We start from the raw sequence: 17,734 nt of genomic DNA on the forward strand, positions 1-17,734 counted from the left end.
TAGAATTTTGGGATATTCTTGTTGGTCTCTGTACAATTTCATTCGCATTGGTGTGTGAACTTGTATAGGTAGCGAGTAAACTCTTGAGCTCAGCTGAGCAAAGCGAACAAATATTCTAACAACTACTCCCACAAGAGACAGTCATTACTCTCAGCACCATGACAACCCCAGCATCTGGTGAGCCTCTGAAGATCGACTCTATGGTCGGAGGAGCAGACCCCCCTGTTTTCATCGAAGAGGCTACATTGGCCTACTGTGTCGGGAAGGTCCTGTGCGTGTGGGACACTGACACCGACGAATGCAAGTATTGTCGTATGCCACTGGAGCAGGAGGGCTCACAGCAGCTCTACAGCTCTGGCCAGGGACAGTTGGTCCTGTCCACTGAGGCCTGTGATGGCGCTGTCAAGGTGAGGCTTCATATGCGCCCCATCGTTTCCTGTTTCAACCAGGTCTTGATCTATCCGGTAGAAGCTGAGGGTCTCGGCATAGCAACCGAAATCACGGTACCGGTCGGTGAGAGTTGCAAGGGCCCTGCTGCTGTGGCAATGTCCCCATGCTGTACGAGGGTCTTCGTGATGGTCGGCGGTCCAGAAGAGCAGTACTTGGCAGTCTATGGTACTGATACCTGCAAGGTACCCTTGAGGGCTACTACTGGGCTGCCCATGCATCATGATAGGCCCTTCCTGGTCTTGAGTGGGTCCAGCTACCCTCTGCATACCCGACGCAGAGGTTCTCACGACTGCTGCCATTCCCCGAGTGAGCCTCTGCATCATCGTGTTGGTCCCGGAAGGTCTACTGGTCAGGCACAAGGACCTTCTGGCTGTTGTAGGGGAACAGGAAGTACTCATCGTCTCGTTCGAGAAAATGTAGGTCCACTGACACCAACAGAGTGGTATGCCTCGGTGGTCAGCGCATCTGCAGATACCAAACCTTTCTAGTAAGCCAGTATGCAAGCGACACTGTGTCTGCTATTGTGGCCGCCCATCAAGGAAGCATAGCATGGACCCTGTCAGCTGCTACCTGGTGCTCCTCAGTGAGTCACCTGGGCCCTTCTTCCTCGAGGGTCCCTCTGTTCCCAGGGCCATCTGCTAGTGGCCACGTCGACGGGCCTTTTGCTGTGCCTTTCCATCGAGCAGTCCAAGGCACCGCCGACCAAAGAAGAACGTCAACGGCTCATAGGAAGGTATGAGCAGCTCATCTCGGTGCACTCCGTCACTGACATGGCGGACCTCGGCCCCATACGGCATATGTTCTTCCGTGGGCATGAGACTCTAATCACTGTCCACATGAAACGCCGAGTCAGCTCATGGGCCTTCGACAAGGGCCACATATCTGAGCCGATCAGTGCCGACCACTTTGAGATACAGGCCATTTCGCACTATAAGGGGACCTCTCTGGGTGATCCGCTGGTGCTGGTGAAGTCATTTGTTTTGTCGGAGCTCACCGAGGAGCAGCAGGGTCAATTGAAATGGGCCGTGTCGTCGCCCCAAGGGCAGACACTTTGGGTTTGCACCCAGGGTGGTCACCTCTGGTCCGCTAATATGACAACCGAGGAAGTCGACACGTTAAAGGACTGTACCGACAGTGGCGCCCTAGAGGTGGGGGATCAGGCCTGTCCGCTTCCCTTGGCTTACCAGGGTTCTACTTTTTGCGGGGCTCTAGACTGTATCACTGATATAAAGGTCCTGTGTGGCCACACAGAGAGCCCTACCTTTCTTGTTGCGACTTCCAGTGGGGCTGTTCGCGTCGTTGGGCCTAGTCCTAGTGAGCTCGATGATCTGCCACGGACTATGTATCTCCAAACCAGTCACGCGCCCATAAATTGTCTTGCTGTGTCGGCAACCTGTCGTTTGGTAGTGGCAGGGAGCGAAAATGGCGTTGTCCAGACCGTGGACCTCGGCGGTGGCACTTCAGCGGTCCTGAGTGCCTCTAGAGGCCTCGAGAGCTCCGCTGTCAAACTTAGTCAGGAGGCGCCAGTGGTCGATGTGGGCCTTACGAAGTTGCCATGTGGCCGAGAAGTGTGTTATGCCCGACTTGGTAATGGCGACGTATTCCTCCTCACTGTTCGCGAGAAGACCGGCCTCCTTACTGTAGTCTCCCACCTCAACCGTATCGAAGTCTTTGCCGCCGCCCTAGGGGGCCGGGAGGTATCGGCAGCCTGTTGGTGTGATCACAGACTGGCCCTCGCGGTAACTGGTGATCATGGTACAGCGGTTCTCACAGTCTCATTCACGATCGATAGGATGATGGATGGTCTCCTCGACCCGAGTGGGATTACAGTGGCAACGCATCAGCTTCCTAGTGCGTCCAAGGTCAGGGCCATGGTCTCTTGTAACCTGGGTCTAATCGCTAGTAACGTCGTCGGGGAAGTAGCCCTGTATTCCCTACCCTCGGAGCTGTCCTCCAACCTCGGTGAGCTCCCTCTAGTGAGGGTACTATATCATGGCGATAGGCCTATCAGTAGGCTGTCCATGGACGGCGACAAGGGCGTTTTCGTGGTAGCAGCAACCTCTGATGGTTCCGTTCACGTCCTCTCCCTCGCTAACGGCCACACCTCTACTGTGGAGGATCTTCATATCAAACGCGGTGGGGTCACGGCAGTTGCTGTTTCTGGTCCAAGGGTTGCATCCGGTCGAGGAAGGTTTGGGATGGCCCTTTGGCACCTACCCGAAAAGCCTGGGACCACAGTTTCCTCCTCCGTTTGCTTCACGAAGATGGCGATGGTCCCAAGGGACGCATCACCGACAGGAGTGCAGCAGGCTGGAGTCGTGAACGATGATGAGCTGGAGGTGTGGAGCATTGGGGGCCATGGGAGGCGAATGGAGGAGGCCGTTGCGGTCCGAAGGAGCTTGGACGGTCGAGAGGCCCAGCGGGTCCAACTAGTTCACGAGGTACAGGCTAAGATGGCTCAGCTGCGGGAGAGGTTGAAGTCGATCGTCGAAAAAAATCAATCCGGGCCGGAGGAGGAAAGACTTCAAAGGGACGAATTTTGTGTTGACTTCGAGGCGCGTGAGGAGGTAGCTCTGGAATGCGAACGCAAGTCACATGAGCTGAGGGAAAAATTAAAGGTGAGCAATTGACCATCCACGGGTGTAACAGGTGTGTCGGTCGTCGTAGGAGGAGATAGCGGCCAGGGCGATCTTTCGAGAGAAACTTGTGAAGGAGTTCTGGGAGCCGATGGAAGTGCACATGGCCCAGTTACACTGCATTGAGGAGGGCAAGGCTCTGAGGGTGGCCAACTACCCCTTCCGCTCATCCACGTCTGCACCGGACAGCGGCAATCCTCTGCTGAGGAAGCTTCGGGTAGCACTGCCCAGTTTGGGTGGTGATGGTGACAGCATGTGGGCTCAGGTCCTTCGGGACGTCCAGGCTCGGGAGTCGATTTGGCTCGCTGGATGTTCACTCCTCGTCGAGGAAGATGCCCTCAACCCCATCCGCGTGTGTAGCGGCCAGGAGGACTACCTCGTCAACTGGGGGAAGTGCCGCTGGGAGCGTCCACAGCCCCCCTCCGGTACGACTCCATCTACCTGCTGTCTTAGCAAGGTCGTCGTTTAGGTACTGCGGAGTCCACTGGGGCAGTTGAAGAGACCAGGAAGCCAACAGATTCACAAGGCGGTGAGCCGAGAGCTTCTTTCCAGCAGTGGTTTCAGTTGCTGACACTTCAGTGATGGAGAAGACAGCGAGCTCAGCCGGCGGGTCTCTCTCTAAGGACCCTGGCCTTGCCCTTCCCTGCTTCCCGGCCTTGAATACAACCTGTGTTGATTTCCTATATCACCCGATGGAGGTCGTCAGCAGTCCACGCAAGAGGTACTATCGGGGTATTGACATATGACCGAACAACAGCGAGCGCCCGAGCGAAATTAGCATGTAGTTGGTAAGCTCCTACTACTCTAGTATGTTTACTAAAGCCGGTTCCTCGATCGGCACCGTCCTAGTGTGGCAGGATACAGGCCAGTCTGCTAGAGGAGGTGTCCATGGAATACAAGAGGGCCTTCAATAAGGCATTCGAAGAAGTGAAGGACAAAAGGGCTAAAGCGGTCGAGGTAGCCTCGGTGGGCCAGCAGAGGGTGATGTTTTCCTTGAACGTTGTAGCACATATCGGAACAAGTTCACCGCATTGACGCCATCCTCAAGGAGCTGAAGTCGGATGAGGACCCTCCGATGGATCCCGCAGCTCGGCACCTCGAGACCGATGAGGTGATGGGCGCTCTGTTGTTACTTGCGGGAGTTTCGTGGCGCAGTGACGTTTTTAACGCTTCAGAACCCCGAGTCTGTCCTCGAGGTCCTGGACAGGGAAATTCGTGCTGAGAAGTGGATCAGCAAGGAGGAGCGCGCGAGACTGGTGGGCATGGTCTGGGGTGAAGTGCCGCAAGGTTTTGGTGGCCCTCAACAGGATGCTGAGGCCGCCGCGGAGGCTGAACGCCTTCGGAAGCTGCAGGAGGACGATGGTGGTCGGCAGAAGGCGCTGATTACTATGATGGGAGGCACGCTGAGGACCAAGAAGGACCTCAGCCCGCTAGAGGTACTGCTACTAGGGGCTGGGGTAGAGGGCACATCGACCATAGATCCGACTGGAGAGGGAGGAGTGGATGGACACAGTACCAGAAGAAGAGATGGATGAGGACCAAAAGGTGGTGACACCATCCTCTACTGGCTAATCGAGACTAGTGCGCTCGTTCAGGCCGCATTCACCGAGCAACTCGCCAGAGAGAAGACTCTAGCTGAGGAGCAAGTGAGAGGGCGCCGCCAGCGGTACTACATATACTGTGTGGCTCCAGGAGGCTTATCGGACGAGACTGGCAGAGGAGCTCGGTCAGCTGAAAGCTGAGATTAAAAAGGAGGTGGCTGCCTTTGATGATGGCCTTCTGAAGAAGCTCTATCGGGCTAGGGTAGAGACCGACTTGAAGATGTAAGGCATTCCGTGGGCCCGTGGGGGTACTCCCTCATCATTTCAGCCACACCCAGGAGCTCCTGGTCCTCCAGAATAGGTTAGCGTTACGGCAGTCTGTGGAGGACAAATCAGCAGTGGAGAAGCTCAACTTGAAAATCGCCGAAGTCCGGAAAAAGGTCCACCTTCTATTCTCACTGCGGAGGTCGCGACTCTTTGAGTCAGGTCGCTGAATGCCGAGCTGAGTTTGATGATTTCAGCCTGGTGGTTCGTGAGCTTGAACGGGAGGCGGATGAGATCGTCAGACAGGAGCGGGACTGTGTAGGTTTGCTCGTGACCATCTATGCGATGTCGTTACCCTCTGGTTAAGGTGTCCTCATTCAAGCAACAGTTCTCCACAGCCAAGACGGGTAGGGAGGCCCCTCTATGGGAGCACGAGTTGTGTACATAGGCATCGACACTGAAGCCTTCAACCAGCTCTTGGTGCTCTTCCGGACGACACTACCTGGTGAGGACGGCAGTAAAGTAAGCAGGACCTCAGAAGGCAACAGGGCACCATTACTCGTTTAGGATGGTAGTAACAGGAAAGCCCACGGAAGGGCCCATGTAAGCTGCTGCACGCCTTGGTGTCCCAATGGTTTCCCTTCCAGATGTCCCACAATCTATTCACTCGGCAACCCTCTCGCGTACTGGCCGGCAGTGTACCAGCGGTCAGTGAAGGTAGTATCCACCCCTAAGCGTGAGCTCTAGTCGTGTTTAGCATCATCCTCCTACTACTACGTGGATACTATGGACGACTATGAACTCCAAACGCCAAGCATCGACGATGTAGTACTCAGACCGGCACATGAGAGCAGCGGTCCACTTCTCAGATTGCTACTTTCAAGTATGCAGAGGATTGCCCAGAGGAGATCGAGGAGGAGCTCTTCGATCGTGCTATTAAACTTCGCCAGGAAAGGCATGAGACGTTTCCATTGTTTCCTTCGAGGGTCGATCTGTTACGTAGATGCCGACTGGACCTCGACGTACGGCGGATGAATGCCTTGATCGATATTGCCAATAGGCGTCTGTGGCACCACCGACAACGGTAGTAGCGGCCGCTAGCTGAGGGGCCTCATGGGTGCCTCTGGTAGATGGGAGAAAGCTCTCTCGGATGAGAAGGCTCTTTTGGAGCAGCTGGAGTGCCGCAAGAGGGGCATGCTCGAGGAGAAGTTTGACGCTGCGGTTATTATGATGATCAAACAGGTGGGAGAGGGGCACTATCGTTGTCATACTCACCATTCGGGGGGTGGCCTAGGGACTGATCAACATGCCAGAGGGTCCGGTTGTTACGGATTGCACCGATGCTATTATTGTACCAGCGGAGGAGACGATTGAAACACGCAACAGGTGGGACTACTTAGGAGGCTCAGCAGTTGCCGAGCTCAGGCACATCATGACACTTGCTGAGGAGAAGTTGGCAGTTTTGCATAAAATTAAGGAATTCCGGAAGAAACTGAAGCAAGTGGAATGGGAACAAGCGGTGCTCAAGTTGGAGAAAGAGGTGATTTGATGGGGAAAGATGCACGTATTGGCCTCTGCCCTTCAGGACCTCGAGGAGCACTCCAGAGACATTCAAATGATGCGGGTTACCAAGGACCTCAGGACAGCTCTCTCGGGTAGCGGTGGCCTCATCGCCCTTCAGTGCGAAGCAGTCTGATTGTGCAGAATCGAACAAGAAGCCGAGCGAAAGGCAGGGAGGAAAGGAAGTGGAGATCGCCATGAGGAAACTTATAGAAAGAATTGAGAAGAGTGGTATGGATAAGGAAGCAGCACTGGCTAAGGAGGTGAGCTGTCCAAAGCAATCAGGTCTGGCTGATGCATTCGGGCCTATGGAGTTAATATTCGTGGAAGTTCACAAGATGATATTCTAGTTCACTTATACCAGCAGAAGCGAATGCGGTCCATTCGAACGTCTCATGATTTTCAGTTGGAGCTCGCGAAGAAGAGAAGTGAGGCGAGGCGTAGGGAAAATGCGGTAACCTATCTGTCTACTCTGCTTCGAGGCGCCTACATTCGCCTTAGAAATTCGAACGGAAGCTTGACGATCTTCGTGAAGTAGTAGCAGAACGCGAGGAGATCAGAGATCTCGGAGACTCGCGCAACAGCGAGAGTGCTGAAAGCAGTACAGTGTAAGAATGCGATCTTCGGTCCGCTCTCATCACATGTGCTGGGCAGGTATCGCCCTGGAGAGAAGCGCATCCCCATTGGAGGTGGAGGCCGTATCGAGGAGAATTATAGAGAGATTAAAGAAGCCCATGCTCGATTTGCCGAGAGTAGAGTCCACCGGGAGCAAATGGACATGGCACGCATCCAAGCGAGAGAAATACAGAAGTGCATTGTCAGAATGGCGATAGTTGGTATATACTTCTGTTAGGTTGCGAGCTGTCCTCGACGACTACCACCAAAGAACATTCCCGACTTTCGTCCATGTGCATCAGCCGAAGGAAGCTTCCAACGGCCAGTAAGGTGTTCTCTCATCACGAATTGTTGTTGTTGAGTTACAAAAGAGAACGTTGGGGTGTAAACGACAGAATATCTCTGACGAGCCACCTCTGTCATCACGTTTGACGACGAACAAGCAAGTTCGGCAGTATATGTTCAAGTGTGACAGGAAGCAACGGAAAGTGCTTCAACACACCCTCCACCGATGTTAGTCGAACTCCGCCCATTCTGAGGTCCGTGAGATGTTATATTTCCGCAACGTGTCAATCTTGAAGTGGGCATTGTCATTCTTAGGGTGTCGAGCTTGGATACTCATTGTCATTCTTATGTGTTCACTTGTTAAACTTGCCTGGGAAGTAGTGGGCCGCAATTGTCGGCCGGTCTGTGACCAGAGGATCACGATTCGCAAGCATACCGTACTCAAGACAGAAGCAAGGGAAGTTACGATGTAGCTAGCTCAACCACTGTGAATCATCCAGTTGCCGGCATGGGGCTCACACTACACACGAACACAATACCAACAACTCGTTATTTAATACAGCAATATCGGTCAACATCTTATGAACAACTATGATCACACACGAGTAACCAAACACGATAAACTTACCGATGCCGAATGACTGCATACTCCAAGCGCGATCACGCCACTTTCATGGTACCATCAGTGAGCCAGTGGAAAATATTAACAGCCCGCTGTCCAGTTGTCAACGGGTAGGAGCTCGACTCAACTGGGTAGGGCCAGACGTCAGGGACAACAGCCCCTCCAAATGGTGAGATGTAGTTGCTATAGAACTCCACCTGTCTACTGCATATTTCAGAGGGGCTCTCTTTCATACGAGGAGTAGCTATCTCGCTATTGGAAACCAACTCATGCAACTTCTCTGCATTGAATTTTGGCTTGACAACTCTGGAGAGGAACAAACATTGCTTGGTAGGCGGTCAGGACAGGTGTTGCATCGTTTGACTTACTTGTCCTCAAGCGTAGCTAATTCCGCCTTCAGAGCCTTCAGCTGGTACGGCTGTTCTGGGCTTTGTCTGCTGAGGTAAATTGTGTAGCGGACTACCAGCTGAAGAGCCAACACATAGGCGCGGGTCAGACTTCCCGTACTCGAACCTCGTTTCTTCCGAATTCATCATATCTTTCATCCAATGCCTGCCGCGCACAGTACAGAACGCTCCCTTTCTCGACATTCTCGTCGTATTCGTGTAGAATTTGGGAGCTTAAGCGGCTCATAAGATGAAACTTCAGTGAAGATGGACTCCCCGGTGTCGCTCCTGGGAGACCTTCAATCGATTTATGACGGGGTTCTCCCAACATGATTTCATCAGCCAGTACAGAGAATTCGGTGTAATTATCTTCTCTGAGAAAACGAAAGTGTGGGACGGTCCTACTGCTCACCGTCACCTTATACGCGTTATCTGCGCCACGTCAGTAACATGGAGGTCCTCGCTTTCTGAGCCCTCACGATAACCCATAACAGTCTGCAAAATGCAAGAGCTTGCAACAAGACAACCATTGCGAACGATTTATCGTAAAAACAGAGTATAAACGTAAACGACTTGATAACTGTACCTCGGACGCCGTATTGGGATCGTAGAAGTTCATTGTTACCCTAGGCGGGTCCCTGGAGACCACACGTCTCAGACTGACAGAGGCTCCACATGACGATGCTAGCAAGGCAGTGATATACAAGATGACATGGCCGTCCATAATTGAGAGAAGATTCTGTACTAATTAAGTGCCAGGCCAGTGCAAAGCTCGGATGAGTAGGAGGAATACTCTGCACCACGAGCAGCGAATGATTTCCATAAAGTCCCGTCGAGAAAATTGACCAGAGCTGATCTGATTCATTTAGTATGTATATAGGGAGAGGGGTATGAAGCCCATAAGATTAGAAACTCGTAGAGCTTTCCAATGGTTTCAATGATCTAGATCAGTTCTCGACAGTTTTGTATAAAGGGAGCGACGATCTCTACGTTTTCGTTCACTCCGTTACAAGCTCAGTGGACTGGTCGAGAAACCCGCGCACTTTTCTCCTATACAAAATCGACAATGTCAAGTTCCAAACCGAGTTGTGGAAGCTACACCGCTTTGAAGGCGACTGCGCCCTGAGCTCTATCGAATGGAAGAGGCTTTCGCACGAGTTTGGATGGGACGAGACACCACTGGAAATGATAGCGCGCGAATTGCAACACAATCACATTTGGACGAATCTCGCCGTGTTGTAGGCGCATAAGTAGAGGGCCGCGGATGACATTTATTGACAACAAAAAGTCTCCGAGGGCCACGGCCGGAAATTTTCACTTCTCAAAGTCATTGATGGCTTTCTCCACTTTTTCTCGGAGCCACTCGCGATCCTCGAGGTCATCAACCCTCGTCAAGGTATCTTCTAGGAAGCCGTTCACATACAGCCATCGCGCACGGGAACGAGGTACTCCTCGAGAAGTGAGATAGAACAGCTGAAAACAACAACACCATAAAAGAGCAGCACTCAAACGAATAGTCCCCAACCTGCTTAGGGTCAATCGTAGTCGACAGAGCTGCGCCGTGGGTCACTTTCACGTCGTCAGCTTGGATCCTCAACTCAGGGCGGGCAGTCATCCTCGCAGTGCGGTCCAAGAGCAGGGCTTTGCACTCCTGGTTAGCATCTGTCTGTTGTGCGATCTTGTTGACCATGAACGTGGACTTCCAGCTGCTCCGACTCTTTGGTCCACACAGCACCTAAACGCAATGATGATAGTCGACGAGTGCCTCTTTCTCTGCCTTACTGCTCTATGGGTTTGCCGAGCTTTCGTCCCTGTCGAGAGGAAATTACAGTTAGAGTCCGACTCCGTGTGGACTCCTTCGCGCGCCACAACGTGCACTGAGTGAACATCGGAAACGCAGTCAGGGCCGTTCACTTCGATGTCGGTCGTATGCGTCGCTCCGTCCGAGTCTGGTACGACCAGTCTAGTCTGATTGTACTTGGACCCTCCATCTTGCCGAACCACCGTCGAACAGTCACCACGCGTTTGGTGCAGTGTGTGGACCAATCTCGCACCAGCCTGGAGATACACCTGCGTTCTACCACCGGCATCGACAGACTCTCTCAGCGTTAGACTGGCTCCTTCCTCAACCACAACCGACATATTGGGAAACGTCGCATCCCTATGGAGCTGAAGCTTTTCCTCGGTGCCAGCAGGGACCCTCAGGACTAGCTCTCGGTCGCTGGCTTGGCAAAGGGACCGACCGTCGCCCTGGACGCTGCCACAGACTGCTGTGATGTGCTTCTTAGAAGACTGAGACTTCGTGAAATTTGTAATTTTTCTATTTTTCTTCAGAGAAGACGAACGCATAGCAGCGAGGAGAACCAATATCGGTATCATAAGAAGCCCTATGGTGTTCTCATTCATAGCCGCGGTGACACCAAGAGGAGATCTACGTCCCCATTGCTGTGAAAAGTCTCTACCATTGACGGTCACGTCGGGAATGGGCTGACCGAGAGTGGTGACACCATCTCTCGGATGGAGGAATAGTAGATCCATTCCTACATCCATTTTGGGGAGGAGGCTCACAGCGAGAGAGAGAGCATCAAACTGAAGAGAACATATACCCGCACCAACTGGAAACGCCAAGACGGAACATAGCCACGAAACGAGATGCATGCGGATGAGCCCCACATGAGAGCCAAGCGATTGACCCAAGGTAGCCGCATCACGATTGGACCTCTCACGAGAAGTGATCTGAAAGCAAGCAGTAGCTCCAGTGATGCTCTGGAAAACGAGTGACCCATAGGGGGAGAGGGGCTACTCTAACGGGCATCAGCCTGTCAATGGGAGTTATATTACTACTACGTGAGAGCTTTTCATTCACCATTACCACTCCAGGGCTCCAAGGCTACTTAGGGGAGCCGGACAGCCGAAGGTGCGAGATCCGAGCAGTTGCTGCTGTTGCCAGTTTTATCGATGGCCACCGAAATGGCACACTATAGGATGCTCTGCATCAGGGGAGCCAGTAATCTCCTCCAGCTCTCAGCGGTGTAGTCGTTGTGGCCTGGTGGGCCAGCATCGCCATCCACACCTCGCATTTACTACTCAGGAGGCGCCACAGCTGCGAACGACGGAGACCAATCTCGTGTAGTCCAACTCCTACCATACGCAGTCTTCGGTCAAATACATCCACCATGGGAGCCGTACTGACGGCTATCCACGACCGCTCCAGCTTGCATATGGTGCAACAACTCCTACGATAGAAGGCTCTAACACATCTTCGTGGGCGGCGAGAAAATCCCCTGTCGGGTGAGTGACTGTCACTGATGATAAACGACAGCTGCAGGGCTATGATACCATCTATGGGCTCATCCCACTGGGAACACAACAATGCTGTTTGCTCTTGAAAACAATACTACACAAGAATAGAAATATCATCGTATTACTCCGTCGGTTTTTCAGCGGTAACCGCAGCAGGGGTACTCTTATCCACACCGGCAAGACGTCGATCTACTGCTGCTTGCTCCTTGGCCTCAGCCTCATCACCATCATCACGGAGCAGAGCGTCCGTCAACCCATACTGCCTCTTGAGGTTATCAACATAGTCCTTCATCTCCTTCCTCTTCTCCTGAGGGGCATCAGCTATTGCCCTGTCACACTGCCCGATGTAGTCTTTCCACTGTTTCAAAGTAGCGGGATCCATCACAGGTGCCGCTACTGTTGTCGAACCCGCTGAGGTAGTCCCGCCACCAGCAGCAGCAGCAGGAGGAGCGGCCTGGCGTATCTTCCCAGCGGCCATATCAGCCATGGCCTGCTGGTAAGCCGCCTGAGCAATAGCTTGCTCGTTCGGCCAGTGTGAATACTGGGAGGCCGCCCAAGCCTGTTGCTGCTGCATATTGCCAAACTGCTGTGCTTGAGCATTAAAATAAGCCCTGAAATCAAAATCCGTCGAGGAGTGTTGGAGGAATATATGTTCGCTCTCCTCAGCTGAGTTCAGGAGTTTCCTCGCTAATCATGAAAGTTTACATAGTAGAAGTGTACAGAAACCAATAAACACCTGCTGCAATTTCCTCACCAAAACATGTAGTTGACCATGTGCATATTCCCCCCCCCCCCACACTGCCGTCGACCCCTCATCCAAGGGAGCTCACCCAGAGCTGTTGTCCAGCGCCGTCATCCTCACCACGGCCTGGTTGATATCGTAGGTGCCAGCGATGACCGACATGACGTATTCGGCCGCCTTCTCAACAGCATGCTCCGGTCCAGAGATGGTCATGATGCGATCCTCTTTGGAGCCACGGGAACTGCGGTTATCTGCGGTAGAGTAGAGCGATGGGCTTCATAAACGGTGCCCTTGGGTCACTATTCAATGCTGGTGCTTTAGCCACTTACTGTGCGGAACACTAAGCGATGACTAAAGGGGTTCCCCACGACGACCATAGGGAGAATTAGAAGAAGTGAATGGCAACTGCATGATATTCCAACACAGGTTTTCAGCAGTAGAAGCTGCAGCTAAGACTACGCTCAATTTCGAACAGCGACCACCTCTGACAGCCCCTATCGCCCTGATGGGAATAACTTCATAGAGATGCGCGGCATTCGATGGTGATGATGATGATGATAATGAGTTCACACGGACTTACCAACTTGTAGCTTAGCCCCGGTGTCGGCCTCGATAGTTTTGATAACAGACCCTTTAGGGCCGATAACACTGCCCACGTGGATGTAGGGTAGAGGGATCTCCTACAGAGAAGAATAACCGCGAGCACCGCCGATTCGACTACCTTCCGTGTCTCCTTGCCACCAGCTTGCATGAGCTGCTCATCAGTGTAGTCATCCCAGTTGCCGACCATCGCTTGAACATATGTCACCGCCCCATCGACGCAGGTCTGCGTGGCTAACAACACAGCGATGTAGGCGGACCAGCATGGGTGTGCCCTACGCCCTGATATCTTCACTCGAGCGAAGCCCCCAGGCTGCCCTGGTTGGCACTGGATCTTGCACAGTGTAGTGCTCTGCAGCTGGTTAATGGTCGCCCCACGGGGCCCGATGATCTGAATAGGGGCTCTATAAGCAAGGACGGCACCGGGCCAGTCCACTCACCCTTCCCATCACCGAGTGCGGGCACTTCACCTCACGAACAAACTCCTCTGGAAGTGATGATGCTATTATGGCACCATAGAACTTCGACGCGCTATTCTCCCCTATACAAAAACAATACCTCGCGCTATATCCCTATTATCACCTCCAGGAGTGATATCTAGCCGAACCGGAGGAGTAGTAGGCATCGGTGGACGAGCGAGAGGTCCCTGCTGGGCCGGTGACTGCGAACCCTGTGGTTGCAGAATCACCCCCTGCTGCTGGGCACCTATCGGGATCTCATAATAACACGGCAGGAAAAGTACTCACTTGAAGTGACTCTCGCCGCAGCGGCAGCAGCAGCAGCTGCAGCTGCTTGGGCCACCAACTCTGCTATGGCCGGCTTCTTCTCAGGCGGCAGACTAGGAGCCTCGTCACCACCACTAGCAGAGCTCTGATCCAATCCACGTTTCACCCCCGTTGAGGGCCCATCGGAGGCTGCCATACCACTGCTATCCATGGAGTATGACACCACTGCCCTAGTAACGTAAACTACCCTCCCTAGACATCTAACACAACTACGCCTCGTCAGGAAAAGTCGGACCGCAACGAGGACTAGCCACTCAGGAAATCCCCGATGTCGAAAACCTTCGTATAACTGAGTGGTGCGCATGGTCTCTAACGCGCTGTGGTTTGTGGGGTCCGACTCACAGTGGTGGACGTGATTAACTTTCATTTTTACCATGAATGTTGCTTGTGATATGCTTGATGTTCACACTAAGTGTCGTTGTCAAAATATACGTTGTTTAGAAATTCCAGGCTCTTCAAGTTGTCCACGAAGTTTTGAAGCACCCTTTATGCTGAACACAATAGGCCTGTATAACCTTGGCACCTGTAACTGACAACGACATTGACGCACTCCACTTCATAATAGACATTTGTGTTTCAGCGATGTGAAGGGAAACGATAGAAGATGTCTCGTATGTGCTGCGGGAGCATAACGCCCAAGCCGGCGAGCAGTAATGGCCATACCACTCCTTGAGAAAATACAAAGTTTTGTGGTAGTGGTAATCAGGTGAAACTGACAACTTGAAGTGAAACGGAGGGAGTGGAGACAGTATGAAGCAATAGGCATATCAGAGTAACCTAGGAGCTTCCTACAGCGTGTCATTCCTGAGAACTTATCCTAGGCAGCGCAATAGATGCTCCTGCCCCAGCTAGTCCTCCCCTTATTTTAACGCTTCTCACCTTCGTTCACCTCAGTTCTCACCGGCGACAGGAATCATGGAGAAGCAACACCACCAAAGGGATCCTCCTGGCCGAGAATGGGAGGTCAAGGACCATGCTACACATATCACATTGGAGCCTTGTTCTAGAGAAGAAGGCTTCATCTTCTGTCACACACGTCAGCCTCGATCGAGCCCGTGGTGCCGACCTTTGCACGCGTGCGCAAATGAAATCCCATCACGAATTCAAGAAGGCTTCATGAAGTTTGACGTACCCAGGATTCGAACCCGGGACCTACACGGAGCGGCTGATTGAAACGCCCTCGGTCCGCGATTGCAATTCATAGTATCAATTTCACGAAGCGATGGAGTACTTCGATCCTGATTTCGAAGGAGTTGATGGTTCAAAGAACACTTCTCGAGAGTCTTCACGGAGGATTTTGAAAGCACTCTAGGCAAAATTTGGCGGTTCTATACGTAAGGATATCAAAAATGCATCTTCAAAAAGAGGTTTGAAATATGCCCGAGGTCTTGTTGCCCGAAAGAGGTTTCGATGTTTATCAAATCTGGAATTCAAATCGTACTATACGTGTAAGAATCGATTCTGAGTTTCGAAATCGATATATTGAATTATCCCACTTTAGTGAGCTCCTCAGTTGTTGTTGTTGTTTTTGTTGGTCGGAACATGTCGGATAAGTACTACGTTTCGGTACCAGGGTCCTCAAGGGCACCTCCTGGGTTCTCACCCTTCAACCCAGCTCTTTTCAAGGATGCTGTTGGTGAGGCCATTTTCCTGAGTTTCCATACCACACCATGGGCACTTTTCAGAATGTTTGTGCGGCATGTTCTACGGTGATGTCGAGAACATGGTAGTGATGTTCCTACTTCACAACCATAATGTGGCTTATCCCGACCAGCAGATAGCAGAGGTGATCCGTGATACCAACGCTTATGTGAAATAACATGTCCCAGGGATTGAACCTGGCTGTTAAGCAAGTCCGAGGAGCTCTTGACGCCTCGCTCTGCCGTGACCACATCGTGGAGATGGAGAACCCCCAGGTTAGGGTAGTGTAGGCCTAAGCCCTCAGCTCTGCCCCTTAGGGTGAATCCTCTCGGCATGCCAAGCCTGGCAGCTCTATGAATTGGTACCGACTCTCCCCGAACGTCATCTGCGCTTCGATATATCGACTCCAACAAGTACGACGACAACTGCAGGAGCAGCTGGCTCGGTGGCAAATGGCTGAGGAATTCAACTGTGATAGTAATAATGAAAGGCAACCATGGGTAGATATGATTAAATGATATATAATTTACTAGGAAATTATCATTTATTAATATCTAGTTGCAGGGCTTTAAATGCAGTATCAGAATATCTGTTCGCTTCCCTCAGCTGAGCTCAGGAGTTTTCTCACTAATTATACAAGTCTACACACTTATTCAGCTACGAGTATTCCGAAACTAACAAAAAATTTCCCGAATTTTCCTCAAAATTTTCAGGTTTCCATCAACACATGTAGCCGACTACGTATATATTCTCCCACACTGTTTAAATGTATGGTCATTTATACGCTATCTATATTATGATTCTCGTATATTATATATTGGGGTTTCACCCATAATTCGGAAAACACTAGTGAAAAAACTTTCCACGACTACCGCATACCGCAAATATCGCAAAGTTTTTCGCAAAGTATTACACCACTCCACGTAAAACGGGCGAAACACAATTGTATTGTAATGAATAGTATTAGAGTATTAGATAGTAACAGCATGCCTGATATTGACAGGCATATCCTCTCGGCATTATAGATAGTACTTATGGTTATATAGTTGTCGCCTTCAGAATGCAATCGGGTGTTTGACACCTTGCGGGCCATCTCGCTGGTAGGCGCTGATGGTCTCTTTCATTGCGACATATGTGATAGAGAGCTCACCGCTACTAATAATAAGGATAAGAAGGCAGAAGTAGAGAGCAGGATACTACGTGCCACGCAACAGCTGTCGGGCCTTGAACGGAGGTTGGAGTTATGCAGGTAGTAGAGGACAGTGTGGGAATATGTGTTCCCTTGCCTCAGCTGAGTTCGGATGTTTACAAACGAACTCGGCTGGAATTGTACAGAAACTAATGAGAATTTCCCAACACACGCAGTAGAGGGCTGTACTGATAGCAGCAATAAATCGCATCTCAGGGGTATGTACATTCCTCGGCCTATGGTCGTCAAGAAGACTATGCTGGAGAAGATACGGGCTGAGCGGGCCAAAGAGGAGGCGGCGATGGAGAATCATACTGGTCCTAGTGTTAGCAGTGGCGTTCAGGAGATCTTCGGCAATGCTGGAGAGTGGAAGCCCCAGGCTATCGGCCCTTCGCCGAATCAATCTTCTGCTTTTGGTAAGACTGCAGTGGTAGCGCCGAGTTGGCTCAACACAGAGTCTACTACGACTAAGATAGAAGTGGTGAACCACAATAAGGATCAAGTGAAGAAGCGGCCTGCAGAGGATTCCTTCGATAAGGAGGCGTTTGAACGTGTAAAGCGACAAGAGCTAGCTCGAGAGGCGGAGAAGCTGAAGCACTTCGATGTGACGCGTCTACCAGGGGCTCAAGAGGTCATGGCTCAGCGGTCTGTGAAGGCCGAGTTGAAGGCTGAGGAACCCTCTTCTGGTGACAAGCCTGACGTTATGGTGACTGTGGCTGGAGTGAAGTATAAGCTCTCTGTAGTGCGGCAGAGGGACGACTTGCAGGACAAGATGACGGATGAGGAGTATGAGCGGTATGACGATGAAGTACAGAAGCTTCTATCAGCTGGGGGAGGAACAATCAGTTGATGATCGCACTGACTTCATTACTATTGTGTTGTACTGGGCTTGAAGTGTCGTGACATGGAAATGGTAGTAGGAAAGGGCACCTTGATGTAGTTGTTGGTCGCTGTGTAGAAACTAACGAGGAGGAATATAGTGATTAGTAAATGCGCTAATTCGATATAGCGGTATAGACTATGAATTGTGCGAAAATTGGTATATAGAATTATTGTCGAGCCGCTCAATGGGACTGGTATATCTCTGTTAGTGTGTTAAAATATGCACATGGTCA

General features: G+C 51.7%; 5 protein-coding genes across 5 annotated transcripts; 2 read left to right on the forward strand and 3 right to left on the reverse strand.

Annotated features, from left to right (window-relative positions):
• Positions 1 to 158: 158 nt before the first annotated feature.
• Pmar_PMAR029160 (myosin heavy chain, skeletal muscle, putative) lies at positions 159 to 7,395 on the forward strand (the record flags this gene model as incomplete). The annotated part of the gene is made up of 33 exons (XM_002764674.1): positions 159 to 407; positions 450 to 632; positions 677 to 756; positions 804 to 866; positions 922 to 1,033; positions 1,080 to 3,068; positions 3,118 to 3,303; positions 3,352 to 3,511; positions 3,556 to 3,615; positions 3,666 to 3,807; positions 3,944 to 4,043; positions 4,093 to 4,197; positions 4,262 to 4,522; positions 4,566 to 4,631; positions 4,682 to 4,732; positions 4,779 to 4,909; positions 4,956 to 5,067; positions 5,114 to 5,209; positions 5,259 to 5,298; positions 5,340 to 5,413; positions 5,459 to 5,494; positions 5,539 to 5,608; positions 5,649 to 5,716; positions 5,761 to 5,975; positions 6,022 to 6,133; positions 6,186 to 6,277; positions 6,317 to 6,431; positions 6,477 to 6,546; positions 6,596 to 6,714; positions 6,858 to 6,905; positions 6,953 to 7,059; positions 7,106 to 7,261; positions 7,305 to 7,395. The coding sequence occupies 33 exons, from the start codon at positions 159 to 161 to the stop codon at positions 7,393 to 7,395; spliced, it is 5,559 nt and encodes a 1,852-aa protein (XP_002764720.1).
• A 2,278-nt stretch (positions 7,396 to 9,673) lies between these two features.
• Pmar_PMAR029161 (conserved hypothetical protein) lies at positions 9,674 to 10,909 on the reverse strand (the record flags this gene model as incomplete). Its single annotated transcript, XM_002764675.1, has 3 exons — positions 9,674 to 9,832; positions 9,885 to 10,094; positions 10,142 to 10,909. The coding sequence occupies 3 exons, from the start codon at positions 10,907 to 10,909 to the stop codon at positions 9,674 to 9,676; spliced, it is 1,137 nt and encodes a 378-aa protein (XP_002764721.1).
• Positions 10,910 to 11,742: 833 nt separating this feature from the next.
• Positions 11,743 to 12,629, reverse strand: Pmar_PMAR029162 (hypothetical protein). Its single transcript, XM_002764676.1, has 2 exons — positions 12,493 to 12,629; positions 11,743 to 12,273 (listed from the first exon to the last, which is right to left on the reverse strand). Exons 1-2 carry the CDS (start codon positions 12,615 to 12,617, stop codon positions 11,784 to 11,786), a joined length of 615 nt encoding a protein of 204 aa, XP_002764722.1. The 5' UTR covers positions 12,618 to 12,629; the 3' UTR covers positions 11,743 to 11,783.
• A 341-nt stretch (positions 12,630 to 12,970) lies between these two features.
• Pmar_PMAR029163 (hypothetical protein) lies at positions 12,971 to 13,940 on the reverse strand (the record flags this gene model as incomplete). Its single annotated transcript, XM_002764677.1, has 6 exons — positions 12,971 to 13,084; positions 13,126 to 13,238; positions 13,284 to 13,395; positions 13,445 to 13,545; positions 13,587 to 13,709; positions 13,751 to 13,940. 6 exons carry the CDS (start codon positions 13,938 to 13,940, stop codon positions 12,971 to 12,973), a joined length of 753 nt encoding a protein of 250 aa, XP_002764723.1.
• Positions 13,941 to 15,331: 1,391 nt separating this feature from the next.
• Positions 15,332 to 17,469, forward strand: Pmar_PMAR029164 (transcription factor TFIIE, putative; the record flags this gene model as incomplete). The annotated part of the gene is made up of 6 exons (XM_002764678.1): positions 15,332 to 15,425; positions 15,475 to 15,575; positions 15,619 to 15,711; positions 15,748 to 15,907; positions 16,490 to 16,679; positions 16,836 to 17,469. The coding sequence occupies 6 exons, from the start codon at positions 15,332 to 15,334 to the stop codon at positions 17,467 to 17,469; spliced, it is 1,272 nt and encodes a 423-aa protein (XP_002764724.1).
• Positions 17,470 to 17,734: the final 265 nt, after the last annotated feature.

The sequence above is a fragment of the Perkinsus marinus genome, assembly GCF_000006405.1.
Source record: "Perkinsus marinus ATCC 50983 genomic scaffold scf_1104296976606, whole genome shotgun sequence".
NCBI classification, from domain to species: Eukaryota; Perkinsozoa; order Perkinsida; family Perkinsidae; genus Perkinsus; species Perkinsus marinus.

Excerpts from the sequence above, each read along its gene's own strand:
- Pmar_PMAR029162 (XM_002764676.1), bottom strand. The coding sequence starts at position 12,617 with ATGACCATCTCTGGACCGGAGCATGCTGTTGAGAAGGCGGCCGAATAC. Across the intron at positions 12,274-12,492 it reads GCGCTGGACAACAGCTCTGG|GGCTTATTTTAATGCTCAAG; the intron begins GTGAGCTCCCTT and ends TTTTGATTTCAG.